This window comes from Notolabrus celidotus, chromosome 19 (genome assembly GCF_009762535.1).
Source record: "Notolabrus celidotus isolate fNotCel1 chromosome 19, fNotCel1.pri, whole genome shotgun sequence".
NCBI classification, from domain to species: domain Eukaryota; kingdom Metazoa; phylum Chordata; class Actinopteri; order Labriformes; family Labridae; genus Notolabrus; species Notolabrus celidotus.
Genome location: NC_048290.1, coordinates 30,908,432 through 30,923,869, shown reverse-complemented (window position 1 = coordinate 30,923,869; position 15,438 = coordinate 30,908,432). Strand labels below are relative to the sequence as shown.

At 38.5% G+C, this 15,438-nt stretch overlaps 3 protein-coding genes across 6 annotated transcripts in view; 2 read left to right on the top strand and 1 right to left on the bottom strand.

Moving 5' to 3' along the window:
• smad2 (SMAD family member 2) overlaps window positions 1-9,118 on the bottom strand; it is a 34,208-nt gene extending 25,090 nt beyond the window's left edge. The window contains exon 1 of the mRNA XM_034709620.1: window positions 8,906-9,118. The gene's annotated coding sequence lies outside the window, so the exon portion shown is untranslated. The remainder of the gene's footprint in view (window positions 1-8,905) is intronic.
• LOC117831108 (zinc finger BED domain-containing protein 1-like) lies at window positions 1,776-4,701 on the top strand. The gene is made up of 3 exons (XM_034709618.1): window positions 1,776-2,206; window positions 2,613-3,993; window positions 4,110-4,701. The coding sequence occupies exons 1-3, from the start codon at window positions 1,998-2,000 to the stop codon at window positions 4,359-4,361; spliced, it is 1,842 nt and encodes a 613-aa protein (XP_034565509.1). The 5' UTR covers window positions 1,776-1,997; the 3' UTR covers window positions 4,362-4,701.
• Window positions 9,119-10,818: 1,700 nt separating the features above from the next.
• Window positions 10,819-13,470, top strand: LOC117831280 (N-acetyllactosaminide beta-1,3-N-acetylglucosaminyltransferase 2). Of its 4 annotated transcripts, none has more exons than XM_034709905.1 (3): window positions 10,819-11,061; window positions 11,391-11,410; window positions 11,640-13,470. In XM_034709905.1, exon 3 carries the CDS (start codon window positions 11,669-11,671, stop codon window positions 12,998-13,000), a length of 1,332 nt encoding a protein of 443 aa, XP_034565796.1. In that variant the 5' UTR covers window positions 10,819-11,061; window positions 11,391-11,410; window positions 11,640-11,668; the 3' UTR covers window positions 13,001-13,470. The 4 variants fall into 4 exon arrangements, with proteins under 4 accessions (XP_034565796.1, XP_034565794.1, XP_034565797.1 ...); XM_034709903.1 differs by having other exon boundaries at window positions 11,391-11,552; XM_034709906.1 differs by lacking the exon at window positions 11,391-11,410.
• The last annotated feature ends 1,968 nt before the right edge of the window (window positions 13,471-15,438 follow it).

Below are 15,438 nucleotides of genomic sequence, written 5' to 3'. Positions count from 1 at the left end.
AGACGTGGGCGGGCTTAGAGATGTTTGGGGCGAAATGTACACAGCTGAAAGAACAACAGCGACTCTGCTTTGAGCTGGTAGGTTTTGAGTTTTCTTCAGACACATTATTCTATAGGGCTATAATTAGGGCTGCAACAATTAGTCGACACAATTGATTACATCGACTACAAAAATTTGTTGACGCAGAAAATGTAGTGTCGACTCGTCATATTATTGTTATTATTAATGTTTTCGGCCGAAACACTTTTATCACCGAAACAACAACAATAACAATAATAATAATAATAATAATAATAATAATAATAATAACAATAACTGATATAACAACACAGCCGAAACAGAATGCCGTGGTGACACACTGCTAACTAGGCCAGCTATGTGTATGTGTGATAGAAGTGAAGTGTCAGGTAAACATAGCAGCATAGCAGAGTGATATGTGACAGACAACAACATAGATCAGACCCCCCTCCTCTCTGTGTTACCCTGTGACAGAGCAGAGCAGTGTTCAGAGCAGAGACACTTATCAGCTGCAGCATGGATGCAGAGATTTTCATCTGTTACCACGGCTCTACCTGCTTCAAAGTGTGTTAACACTCTGTTTTCTAAAGTCCAAAATGTGTAGAGTCGATGTCAGTAGCTGTCACTTGAAGCTAAATGAACAACTGTACATATTTTAAGTAGGGATGCACGGTAAATATCGGTTTCGATAATTATCGGTTCGATATTGGGAAAAATGACGTCACACCGATAAGTCTGATATTGAAAAAAATTTACGATAACAAGAGCCGACTCAAATAAACCAAGACTGCTCTGATTACAGTCCCTCTCGTCTTGCCTGTGCTGCATGCACAGACTGTATAAATACGGCTGCATGCTGTTGTCGCGATCATAACGTCACACTACTGCGCCTGCAGGTAAACATGGCGCCTCCATCACCAGTTTGGGCTTTCATTACTACCTGCGACAAAGACAACGCGATTGCAATTTGCAATAAATGTTCAGCTGAAGTTCAGAGAGGAGGGAAAAGGAGCGTGACATACAACACATCAAACCTCATAAGTCACCTAAAGTTTAATCATCGCTACGACGGTGTATGGAAGGAAAACGAAGAGGCTGAATCTGCTGCGGCTAATGCTACCGAACCAAAGTAACAGAAAGGCTGCGGGAGAAGAGTGAGAGCAGCCAGGATGATCATGGCTCAAAGGGTAAGAGAAATAAAATATTTTTTTCTGTATTAAAAAGTTGGGGGCATCTACAAGATTTGATGGGGGCTGTACAAAAATCTGATTCTAATAATGCTGCTGTTTGAAATGTGAAATGAGAGTGGAGCTGCTCATTATCTGTCAGTAATAGAACATGGAAATGAATTGGCTAAATAAAGTGAATGACAATAAAAGAGAACTAATCTTGGGGTAAAGTTTAATCCTCAATCACAGTTGTTATTCAGGGATTTATATCTTTTGGCATTTAAAAAACGTTAAAAGCCTTTGCTCCTCACTCAGGTACCACAGATGAGCTGCAGGCAAAGAGGACCAGGACAGACAGGAATAACATTTTCTGCTGCTGCACATGTGATGCTCTTTCCAGGACTTTATTGCACTGACACTGTTGTTTTGTAAAAACTTAGAATTTTGAATTGACTAAAGCACTTTATTTTTTGTATTGACTGATGCATTCGTTTTTTTTTAAACTAATAAATAAAAATTTTTTTGGGAGACTGAACTGTTGTTGTTGTGATTACAGCTATAGTAATTAGGGCTGCAACGATTAGTCGACATAATCGATTACGTCGACTATAAAAAATCGTCGATGCGGAAAATGTAGCGTCGACGCGTCATACTAATGTTGTTAATTGTTTAATTGTATGAAAAATCACATGCCTGGCCGGCCGGTACATGTTCATTTGTAGCTGCAGTGCATAACCAAAAGTGCAGGGGGCAGTATCGCCCCCACCGTTTACATTCTGTATCGAGACAGAGAAGAAGAAGACATTAACTATGGCGGAACGCACAGACGATGAGGCTCGAAAACCCCGACCCAAAATTTCCAAAGTTTGGGAAAGTTTTATCCAGAACAAAGCAGCGAAACAGGTTAAGTGCACCCTATGTGAAGTGCATCTCTCATTCCATGGCAGCACTACGGCAATGCACGAACACCTTAAACGCAAACATCCTGGAGCCATGGTGTCTTCAAATACCGCAAATGGGTGAGTAAGCGAGTTACGTTGATAGCTCGTACATCTTCATTTCCGATTACTGTTTACTTTATGCTTTAATCAGCTGCCTTAAATATAAATACTTAACGTTATGATGAATTTTGTGGCATACGCTATCTGTCGGAATACCGTAGTTGTTGCGTGCTAAGCGGAAGCTAGCGTGGCTTGTCTTTACTTGTCTCTTTTCTGTTTCTGTTAATACTAGCGTTCATTCTAAGTTGTAAAAATCGGTTCATTTTGTCTGTTTTGAGTCAGATTACTATTAATTTAAGATATTTACGCAGTAAGAAATCAGTGATAATTTGTTTAACATATAAAACATGATATATATATATATATATATAGCCTTAAAATAATACAATAACAACATTACTCTGTTTTGTTCCTTCTATTCTAGTTGTGCCAAGCAAAGGCGTGTGGATGAGTTTGTGATGAGGAGAGGTTCATGCACCCCTCAAATGGCTGAGGTCTTAACAGAGAGCATCCTCAACATGATTGTCAAGGACATGAGACCACTATCCATGGTTGAGGATGATGGCTTCAAGCACATGATCCAGACCTTCCATCCTAGCTACATCTTGCCATCCAGAACTTACTTCACTAAACTCATGGAGGGAAAGTACGGAGCTACTGTTGGAAACATGAAAGATACTCTGAAACTAACTAAGAACAAGATTGCCCTGACAGCTGATGCCTGGACCAGTGTCGCCACAGAGGCATATCTTGGCATCACTTGTCACTTTATAAGTGATGACTGGGAGCTCACGACCCTCTGCCTTACAACCATGCCCCTGGAAGAACGACACACTGGACCCAACATTGCTGCATGGATTGAGCAGGCTGTGGCAAGGTTTGAGATCTCTCCAAGCAAGATTGTGGCGATAGTCCATGATAATGGCAGTAATATTGTCCTGGCAGCAAACATTTTACAAGAAAAGCATGGGTGGATGTCAATCCGCTGCGCAGGCCACACTTTGCAACTGGTGATCAATCATGCTCTGAAACAGCCTCAGATCACAAAAGCACTTGGAGCTGCGAGGTGTCTTGTGGAGCACTTCAGAAAAAGTGAACTAGCTGCAACCAAGCTGAAAACCAAACAAAAACAGATGGGGACCCCAGAGCATAAACTTGTCCAAGATGTCTCTACTAGGTGGAACAGTACCTTTTACATGGTCACTCGTCTGCTGGAACAGAGATGGCCACTGACTGCGACACTGTCTGACCCAACAGTAACACAAAGTGGGAAAAGATACCTCGACCTGAAAGCAGACCAGTGGGCCCTGCTAGAGGAGCTAGCTAAAGCTCTTCAGGCCTTTGAATGTGCTACAGTCTACTTGAGTGGTGAAAGCTACGTGACAGTATCTGCCCTGCCTCCTCTGGTCAGAGGGCTTTTGAAGTCCACTCAAACCACTTACGATACAGCTCCTGTGCAGGCCTTTCAGACAGCTGCTTCAGATGAGATCACTGCACGCTGGTCTACAGAGGTCACAGTCACAAGTGATAACCCAAGCAGCCAGATCATCGCAACTGCATTAGACCCACGATTCAGGAAACTGAAATTCCTGACACCAGAGGAGAGGTTTGGTGTTCAGAGGAAAGTCCAAACTCTGGCACTACAATCCATGCAAGGCACTGTGAGGAAACAACATGCCAGTGAAAATGACCAAGCCATTGCCTCAGCTGTTTCAGCTCTTGATACACTGCTTGGGTGTGACTCCTCAACAGACACTGACAGTGAGAATGAACAGGATGCTGACAACCAAGCTGTCACAAATGAGGTAAGATGTATTTATTTATTTGAACAAGAATAGACCTTGTTTGTTTATATTTCAAATTAATTGTAACATGCCAGCCTTGGTCACAATGCTAATTTTCATCTGCTGTTCCCTGACAGGTGCTGATGTACTTTGGAGAGCAGCCTCTCTCAAAGACGGAGAGTCCTCTATCTTGGTGGAAGTCAAATGAGGCGAGGTATCCAACACTTGCATCACTAGCCAAGTCATTCTTGTGCATACCAGCTACTTCAACACCATCTGAGCGCCTCTTCTCAGCAGCGGGAAACATTACCTCAAAGAAGAGAGCCAGCCTGACACCTGAGCATGTTGATATGTTAACGTTCCTGCACTTCAATTTAACCAAATTATAAACTGTGACATATATGTTCAGTCACTTGGGCTGGAAGTTTTTTGTTTTTGTGGTTTGTTTACATGAAGGGTTATTTGACCTTTTGGACTTGAAGACCAACCAAGTTTTGAAATAGGATGGGCTTTTTTTTTACTTTTATGGACATAACAGTCACTGTCAAAGAAAGCTATACTTTAGTTGATCTTAAGCTGCAAGGCAGGTTAACAGCTGCTATTTTGAGTTACTTTTTTGCACATGATTTAGTGACAGCTTGCACTTTAAGTTTGTATTATGTTTTATTTTTTCCTTTCATTGTGATCACAATGATATGTTATCTTAAAAATATATTTACTATGTTACAAGTACATGTTTCACGTGTCATTATTTAAATTTGCTTTGTAAATAAGTTGAATTTCACAGGTGTGCAGACTGAAGCAGTCCAAAATACTTAAGCCAAATAATCGTGACTAATCGACTAATCGAAAATATAATCGATAGATTAGTCGACACCAAAAATAATCGTTTGTTGCAGCCCTAATAGTAATATCAGATACATAATTTGTTTAGGTCAAAGGCAGAACCATGATGTTGAATTCATCTTTGCACACTCGCCTAGCCTTTCTTTCCGTCAGGTGAGTATAGACTATTAAAAAACTGATATCGGTTATCGGTGTTGGTTTGGAGAAGCAGGAAGTTATCGGTTATCGGTATCGGTGGAAAAAACAGTTATCATGCATCCCTAATTTTAACTCCCGACGTCCGCCGCTATCAGAGTTAAGTTACTTCGAAGATAAACATTACGTTCCTAAAGAACCCTTCACAATAAATGTCCCCTAATGTTATGTGGTCCAAAAAACTTTATTTTGAAAGGGCTATAACAGGAAGCAGCATGTTGTCAGCTGTAGTAACTTCACAAATCTCAAAGAGTAAAATAAAGCACCTGTAGATGTCTTAATATGTTTCGGCAAAGAATTTTCATTTCGGTGTATCCCTAATATTTATACGCAGTAAGAAATCAGTGATAACTTGTTTAACTTACTGCACTGTTATGAAACATGATATACATATACAGCCTTAAGATAGTAAAATGAAACAATAAACAACAATACTCTGTTTTGTTCCTTCTGTTTAAGTTGTGCTAAGCAAAGGCGTGTGGATGAGTTTGTGATGAGGAGAGGCTCATGCACCCCTCAAATAATTGAGCCAAATAACTAATCAACTAATCGAAAAAATAATCAATAGATTAGTCATCACCAAAAATAATTGTTATATGCCCTAAACTCAGAACACCTCGTTAGATATACTTTCAAGATGTAGGGAAAAGAAGAGCAAAACTTCTCCTGTGCATTTCAGACATGTTTAATGTCCACCGCAACCGCAGTACAACTGAACACTGAATAACCGTGATGCATTCACTGCACCGTAGGAAACGATGACTCCTCCCATAACCCTTAGTAAACACTACTCTACTAAACTGTACACAGTATAAAATGTAATATCTTTGTTGTAAATTTAAATCAAATCATGCAAATGATCAAAAGCTGAGAAAAATAAGAATCTACAAACTCACAAAAATCTCATCTTACACTAAAGACCTGCTTCCTGTTAGATCTGTAAAAAACGTGGGATTCAAGATGCTAATCAGAAAACTAAACCCAGATACAAGCTGAAAGACCGTCTTCAACTTTCAATCAGGAGCAAAAATCTACCTTTAAGTATAAATGAAATAATGATTTAACATTTATCATGATAATTAGCGATGTCGACAGATTTCAAAAAAGTTATTGTGATAACATATTTTTCAAAATCGCCCAGCTCTACGTGACACCCACATTTTCTGTCCCACAGCTACAAAGCTGTTTAAGTTATCATAGCTAGCATAACCCTGGTGTTATCTGTCCACCATGAACATCACTGTAGTAATACACTAGTGATGGTACCACACACCCTCCCACAACTTCAAACCATTGACTAAAGCTGCATGATTAGTTGGTTCTACAGCCTGTATGCCACCTGCTTATAAAATGTTAAATGTTGACACACATTTAACATTTTAAATGTTAAATGTGTAACATTTATCATTTAACATTTTTGAATTTTGTGTCGTCACAAAAATGTCTGCTTAAAAATTTGATTGATTGATTGATTGATTGATTGATTGATTGATTGATTGATTGATTGATTGATTGATTGATTGATTGATTGATTGGATTGATTGATTGATTTGTATGCATGTTCATCAGGAGACATAAGGGTCAAGGGCGTGATGCCCTCATTTTCTGTTCGACTGCATTTTTTCCACTTTAAAAAAGCCTGTGAATGTGCACTGGACTTCTAAATGTTAATGAGATTTAAAAAAAAAAAGAAAATGTTCATGAAATATCTGTGTTGATTTAAAGTGTGACATTTTAATCAACTCTGTTTTAAATCCATTTTTATTGCATTGAATGTTTTGTCTATTGATTTCTTTTAATAATGTTTTAATGATATGAGGTCTTCATGCCATTCAGAGCGACCACTCATCACGTGTTGTGACTAATAATAGCAACAACTGTATTAAATTCTGAACTAAATATCTAATATCTGTAGCTGATATACTAATCAGGGATACAGTATGCTTTAGTGAATGGAATGTTTTTTAAATCCTGATCAGTTTTGTGCAATTTACAGGAGAAATAAGTCTGTGTTAACTGCATTTAGGAAGGCGTCTGAAATTATACAGGAAAAATATGAGATCATTATTTACAAAAACTTAAAAGAAATGCAGATACTTAATTACTAAACACGTAATATACCTCAGAATGTGTGGGAAAAAAAGTAAAGCATATTAAGGAGATTAATTTTGTTTTTTTAAATGAATCACAGTCGCACCACACAACTTTTTTCAAGGCCAGGGCCAATAAATCTAGATGAAAAAACACCCAAATCACTTGATTTAAAATTGTAATTATCAATTTATGTTTACATAACATTCTTAATGTTTGGACAATTGCTATAGATATTCAAATTTTTTGTATTTTAAAATTGGCCTGTTGAAAATCCTTATATGTCCCTGACCTATATGTGTGTTAATTATGTATGTGATGTATATGTGTGAGTGTGTGTGTGTTTTTAAACATGTGTAAAATAAATACATTTAAACATGTATATATACACATTTTTATATATATATATATATATATATATATATATATATATATATATATATATATATATATAATGTATGTATGTATTTATACATTGCATTATCATTATTATTTTTATTATTATTTGTATTTGTATTATTATTCTTTTTTAAATCTAAACCATTGTTTTAACATGTATTTATTTATCTTATTTATTTTGTGTTCATCTGATCTCGTTAACTCTACCTTATTTTTACCTTTTCTTTCCACTCTTTCTTATTTTATTAATTTTACTGTGTTGATTTTCTATTTCAAGTATTTCTTTTTTAATCATGCCTTTTATAATTTTACCATTGCTGTTGTTTTCTGACTGTCTGTTACTCTGTGAAGCACTTTGGGCTACATGTTTTTATGTATGAAGGGTGCTATATAAATAAATAAAGTTGAGTCGAGTCGAGTTATTTTCTATACAAATTAGATCCTCTATTTAAGAGTATATATATATATAATGTTGTTTTTTCTCCAAATTGGAACCTTTATTGTAGAGTTCTCCACTCAACTTCAAGAAAAGAAAGGGGTAGCTGTCCTCGTCATTGTACAATAAAAGTCCAAGCTCCTTCTCAGAATTAATTTCCTTAACTGTTGGACTGCTCATTAATAGAGCAAGAGTATGAATGGTTTTTAGATAAAAGGGAAGAATATTCTTGAGATCATTTAACAAGGGCCTTAATCTTAGTACTTGCAGTTGATTGATGTTACCCATAGTAGCAATCTGTTCATCATGGCCAGCATGCACTACATACACACTTGTCAACATACTTGGAGCAGGCTTTAACACCAGAAAGGGACAAGGGTTGGAATAATGATAATGTCAAACAATAACAGCTGATTTGATGAATCTTGCAGCGTTCTGGAGCCTTTCAAACTAAACAAGAAAGAAGTCTTAATGGAAGAAGCACAATGGTCATTAGGTGTCCAGGTAACCTCACTGTGTTTGTCTCGTGGTAGTGTTGACCATAAGTGCTAGGGCCTTTAGGGTGGCACAAACAACGGCATGTGTGCACGTTGTGTTTATACAGGTACGCTTGGGTTAGTTCTTCTGAACCACACAAATACACAGAAGCACGAGCGATGTCTAGAATAGGCTAACGCTACTAACCACGACTCTGACTCAGTAACCAGTGAATGAAGACTTTAACAGGCCACCGACTGCAAATAACACTCCCGGCTAGTTGTCATTGGTAGTTCTATTGTGAAAATAGCCTATTCTTTAGTGGCGGAATAACTGTCCCCTCTTGCCTTCTACTCAGCTTACATCCCAAAGAAAGAGGACGAAAAAAATCCGCTAGCAAGCTTGCTAATATGTATCACAATAAACATGTCTGTTGCATGTTTAGTCGCTTACAAATCAAACCCCCTTACACGACCAAAACACACTTACCTCACAAACATACGAAAGAACGCTTCACAGTTTCTCGTGTCCCAGTCAGAAAAGTCCGTTTGTTCATTTTGAATGCAGTCAGAGGGACTTAAACTGTGTTTTCCACCTTCGAGCCACCGGGATGATGGCCCCTCATTCAAAGCTCAACCTAACTTGTGTCGCTAACAGCATAGGCAACTTGACACCGTCATGTCCCGCCTTCTCTGTCGTGCTATTGGCTGAAGGCCGGCGTTCAGCCAGAGGCCAGCATTCAGCTTATATCCTGTTGCTAGACGTTTGTTTTGTTGGCTTGAAGTTATGTCCGTCATACGAAGGTATGTCAGGGATCTTAGTAAGTGGGGGGGGGGGGGGTTTGTTGAGAAATGTCCCATAAAAGGTGGCTCGTAAATTGAATTAGATTCAACTGAATAAAATAAATCCCAGACAAAGATGATGTCATAGAATAGATTGGCATATAGAAGAATAAAAGAGAATATTGCATTTGTAAGTGCTTTCCTGTTTTCCCATTACCTGCAATTAAATCAATGCACCATCATGTCATTACCAAGTATTGAAAATGCCCAATTTTCAGCACATAAAACTCAACTCAACTCAACTCAACTTTATTTACTTATATAGCACCTTTCATACATAAAAACATGTAGCCCAAAGTGCTTCACAGAGTAACAGACAGTCAGAAAACAACAGCAATGGTAAAATTATAGAAGGCATGATTTAAAAAAAGAGAAAAAAGAAAGAAATACTTAAAGGTGCTGTGAGGAACTTTTGTTATGTATCGATTCTGGCGCCCCCCTTGTGGACAAAGTGATACCTCTTATCTCTTGTCCTATACATGCAAAAGTAGTGTTTTCAACTAAAGCCTCATCCTGTTGTGTTCAACAGTCAACTTTATCAGGCAATGTGATTATTTTCCATGAAAACAGTCAAATAAAGGCTGTTTCTGAAGTGAGATGTTCATCATCTGGTCTGACACCTACCCCCCCAGGGCGGTTTCAGGCATTAAAAATTACAACAGAGAAGGTGCCAGTGTTGCTGCTGATGGACTTGTTTGCTATTGAAGGTTATAAAGAGGCATCAGTATCATTTTCAGTCTGTTTCTCAGCCATTTCAAAACTCCTCACAGGGCCTTTAACAAATAAAATAAAATCAACACAGTAAAATTAATAAAATAAGTAAGAGTGGAAATAAAAGTTAAAAATAAGGTAGCGTTTATAACATCAGATGAACACAATAAATAAATAAGATAAATAAATACATGTTAAAACAATGGTCTAGATAATAATGATAAAAATAAAATTAATAGTAAAAATAATAATAATAATAATGAAATAATAAAACTATGATGACAAATACATCTGTCGTTATAAATAAATATGGTCACAATAAACTGTACAATAAAGTGCTGCAGCGCTCTGATGACTGTTGAAGTTGTCACCTAACATTGGCTATTCTTTAAAATGACAGATTATGTGGGAAACTTTGTCTTGAATGGGATCCACGTTATTCTTACTCCCTTAGATATAAATACTTTACATTTGTTTTAGGCCACCTCATAGAAGCACAGGCATGGTTCATTTTTATATTTACTTAAGGCATATTTCGTTGTTTAAAACAAAGTAATTGTGTTATTGAATAGGAGATGAAATGATAATTCATAGCCACTTTGAGGTAAACGACCAAATTGCTCCTGTTCATTCAACTATTCAAGGACCATTGTGCCACATCATGCAAATATGGAAACATAGCCCATGCATCCGCAGCTCGTGAATGCAAATCAAGGCTCGTCCGTTGTCAAACTACTTGATGAAGCTATTTTCCAGATTAAATCCATCTGCAGCCTAACCAGTAGGTGAAGTCTGTGAGCATACTATTTTCCATATCGTACCTTGCAGTCTCTGCAGTGCGCACGCTCTGTGCGTAAAGTCACCTGAGACCTGTTGCTCAGCTGCGGTGACTGCTTTGTAAGGCTTGTTTCAGATTTGTAGGATGCTTCTCGTTATCCTTCATCGTTATGGACGAAAATGATGCACTGGAGACCTGCCACGTTATAACCAGCCTATACGAGCCGGATGAAAACACTAAAAAGAAAAAAATTGATACCAGAAGACACTGCCTTTTCATCTCAGTCGGCTTGACCAACATAAGGACCCACACCTGTAAGTAATTACGCTGGGTCTTTCTGTAATTTCCTAAATCGGTATGGGTTAGGCAAACAGTTGAAATAATGAGTGCAAAACTAATTATTACAAGTTTATGTTGTGCATTTTATAGTCTTAGTGGTTTTAGGCTACCCTCCGACTTGAACATGTATTATTTTTCATGCAGTGAGACTTAATGAATAAAAAACGGTTGTACTGTCATCCACCTTTGAAGCTAAATGCAGAAATAATACCTGTGTGTACTCAACTTTTAAGATTGGAAAAGAAAGGAAAGAGTGACTTGATGCAATTTATTCCATATCACTTGTTCCACATTTTGTCTACAGGGGCTACGGGCCTATGGCAGGTAAGTGCTGGATGATGCTCTAAAGTGTGTAGACAAGAAGAGATAATAACCCTCACTGGGCCATCACCAGGGAGACAGAAACTCCAGAGGGTAGCCTGCAGTTTTAGCTTTGGAGATCTCCTCAGTAGATCCACTGAATTTGGTGAGGAGGAAAATGTTAATAGTTTCATCTATCATGATTATGAAACAAATGACTCTCCATTTGTGTTAACTTTTTGTGTGTCTGCAGGTGTGTGACTGACTTGTTCACTCAAGGATATGGGCAAATGCTGCAAATGCAACAGCAGGCTGCTGTGTATGTGCCTGCTGCCATGCATGATGACTGGCCATCTTCTGGTTTACATCATGGTGTCCATATTTGTCACCATCTCCTACACTCCTCCAAAAATAACCATCCATTATGTTGCCCCTGGGATTTCTGCTAACTCCTCTGCATTGGCCTCTCACCCACTTCACCCTTTCTGGAACCTTCGCTTGGAGGACAGTGCACTGTGGAACCAGATGCAGCATGCTTGGGACCGTCTGCATAATCCAATATTGCTAGGAAACACAACTGGGATGATGAGAAATCCAAAGGCTAAGCTCATATCAAAAATTGAAGATGAATGTCTTTCTGATTGCATGGCACCGTGTTCAGTCCCTCGTGTACATGGTTTAGACAGCTTTCCAGAACAAATGAGAGCATTTATCAGATCAATGCACTGCAGGGAGTATCCCCTCCTTATCAATCAGCCTGGTTTGTGTAGAAAGAACAGTAGTCTGGATTCTCCCATGCTCGTCATGGCCATCAAATCTCAGATGGGAAACTTTGAAAATAGGCAGGCCATTCGGGAAACGTGGGGACGCAGTGGTCTAGTGAGTGGGGAATCCAAAAAAAAAGGTGGATTAGTGCGCACTTTGTTTCTGCTTGGAAGGCAGGACTCTAGTACAGGTCCTCATCCAGACCTCACAAATCTGTTGGAGCTTGAGAATCGAAGATATGGGGATATCCTACAGTGGGATTTCAGGGACACTTTCTTTAACTTGACCTTAAAGGACCTGTTGTTCTGGCACTGGCTTCAGCAATACTGCCCTACAGCTACCTTTGTGTTTAAAGGGGATGATGATGTCTTTGTTCGAACAAGTGCTCTTCTGGATTATCTTCACGTGCAGTGGGAGGAGCATATCCTGTGGAGAGCCTTTTCAAATGATACTGACATGAATTTGTTTGTAGGTGATGTAATAAATAATGCAATGCCAAACCGTGAACCATCAACCAAATATTACATACCAGGAAGTTTCTACAAAGGCGGTTACCCACCATATGCAGGAGGAGGAGGGGTGGTGTATTCTGTCTCACTTGCATTACGATTGAAAAAGGTGTCTGAAAGAGTTCGCCTCTTTCCAATCGATGATGTGTATCTGGGAATGTGCCTTCACAGACTGGGGTTGTCACCCAGCCATCATCCAGGTTTTTTGACATTTGATCTCCCAGAAGCAGATAGGGGCAATCCCTGTGCTTACAAATCTGTTCTGCTCGTTCACAGACGGAGTCCCAATGAGATGCTGATGCTATGGAAGAGGCTCAAGAATCTGCCAGGTCATTGCTGAGGCTCATTTGCCTGGCAAATGGAGTCTATTGAGCACAGGTTGAAGGCCGCCAACACACATGTGGAAATTTGTACACACGTGACTGCACAGTCATGTCAAGCAGGCAGCACCCACAAAGAACATAATGTACCCTTTTAAGAGGGGGTTATGCAACAATGAGGAGATCTACCTCAAAGTGTATTTTGTGGGCATTACACCATAAAGGTTTATTATAATATCAATTCAGGTATGAATATATATCCTTTCAACAAAAAGATTTAGTTTACTACACTATGAAGGGTATAGGCTACCTTAAATAAGTTATGTTTAAAGAGAATACTTTTAATATCCTTCTGATACATCCCCTGGTGGACATTTATTGATAAGCGTTTTCTCTTGTTTAATTCATGTCTTCGTTCCAGGATAAGAGTAATTTAGTTAAAGATTTTATATCATGAAAACTTTGAATGTGGCTGACTTGTAATGTTGTTTGGTTGAAGAGAAATAAAAAATGTCTTCTATTTGGAATGGATTGGAGTGTTATTGGACAGATACAACAGTGGTGTTACTAGAACCGAGGATTTCAACAAAGAATCTAACTTTGCCATAATGAATAAACATACAGTAGTTTTCTAATAGAGGCTTTTATTTTAAAATGTCATATTTTTTTTATCAGTGTTATCAAGTTTGTATGTGGTTGCAACAAGTTATACTAATAACTAATAAATCCTCTGACCATTATACAGTTGAAAAAATTGTCACATTAAGTCAAGAAGGGAGTATCTTGTGGGTTGTTTAGTGTTGGGCTGAGTCGGACTATTAATTAACTGTGTTAGGGAAACAGAATTTTTTTTAAGGCTGTCTGATGATGAGGTTAACCAGTCACAATTTAGATCCCCAATCAGAGCTGCATTTGTGAGCTGCAAATAGCATTTTCTTCATTTTGTTAAGTGCCCCCCATAATTATGCTGATATTGGCGTTTTTGCAAATGACTTGAGCGATCATTGTGCTTTTGCAGCTATTAGAAACGCCAAACTCCCAGAGAGTAAGCCTCCACTTCTGGTTAAATGACATTTCAAACACTTCCATGAGCAAGCTTTCCTTCATGATTTGTCTCATTTTGATTGGACCATAGTTTCTCTCTTTGATGATGTACAGATGGCCTAGATGTATTTTTTATAATGGTTTGTGGGGTTGAATTGACAAATATTCTCCTTTTCGTAGATTCAGGGTTAAAGAGAGAAACTATCCCTGGTTTACCCCAGAGAGGGGAAATCTTCTTAAAGAAAGAGATGTTGCTAGGACCAGGGCAAATACAGTTGTATGAAAAAGTTTGGGCACCCCTCTGAGGCTGCATAATAATTTACTCTGTCTTCACAGAAAATAGGCTGTGCAAAAGTGTGGGCACCCTTGTCATTTTATTAATTTGAATACCTGTAACTACTTAACACTGATTTATTGGAACACAACATTGGTTTTATGAGCTCGTTTAGCATTGAACTTCATAGACAGGTGCATCCAATTATTAGAAAAGGTATTTAAGGTGGCCAATTTCAAGTTGTTCTTCTCTTTGACTCTCCTCAGAAGAGTGGCGACATGGGGACTTCAAAACAACTCTCAAATGACCTGAAAACAAAGATTGTTTAGCATTATGGTTTAGGGGAAGGCTACAAAAAGCTATCTCAGAGATTTCAGCTGTCAGTTTCCACTGTGAGGAACATAGTGAGGAAATGGAAGGCTTACAGGCACAGTTCTTGTTATGGCCAGAAGTGGCAGGCCAAGAGAAATATTGCAGAGGCAAAGGCGAAGGATGGTGAAAATGTTCAAAAACAATCCACAGACCACCTCCAAAGACCTACAAGATCATCTTGCAGCAGGTGGTGTCAATGTACATCGTTCAACAATTCAGTGCACTTTGCACAAGGAAAAGCTGTATGGGAGAGTCATGCATAAGAAGCCTTTTCTGAGCACACGCCAAAAAGAGAGTCGCTTGAGGTATGCAAAAGCACATTTGGACAAGCCAGCTTCATTTTGGAATACGGTGCTGTGGACTGATGAAACAAAGATTGAGTTATTTGGGCATAACAAGCAACGTTATGGATGGCGGCGAAAGAACAAAACATTTCAAGAAAAACACTTGCTACCCACAGTAAAATTTGGTGGAGGTTCCACCATGCTGTGGTGCAGTGTGGTTAGTGCTGGTACTGGGAATCTTGTTAAAGTTGAGGGTTGCATGGATTCCACTCAACATCAGCAAATTCTTAAGAATAATGTTAAAGAATCTGTCCCAAAGTTGAAGTTACGCCGGGGCTGGATATTTCAACAAGACAACGACCCAAAACACTGCTCAAAATGTTCTCAGGCATCAGTTATTTGATATATCAAAATGAAGTTGCTGATAAAAACACCTAATGATCTATAAATGAAAATAATGGAAATTGTCAGGGGTGCCCAAACT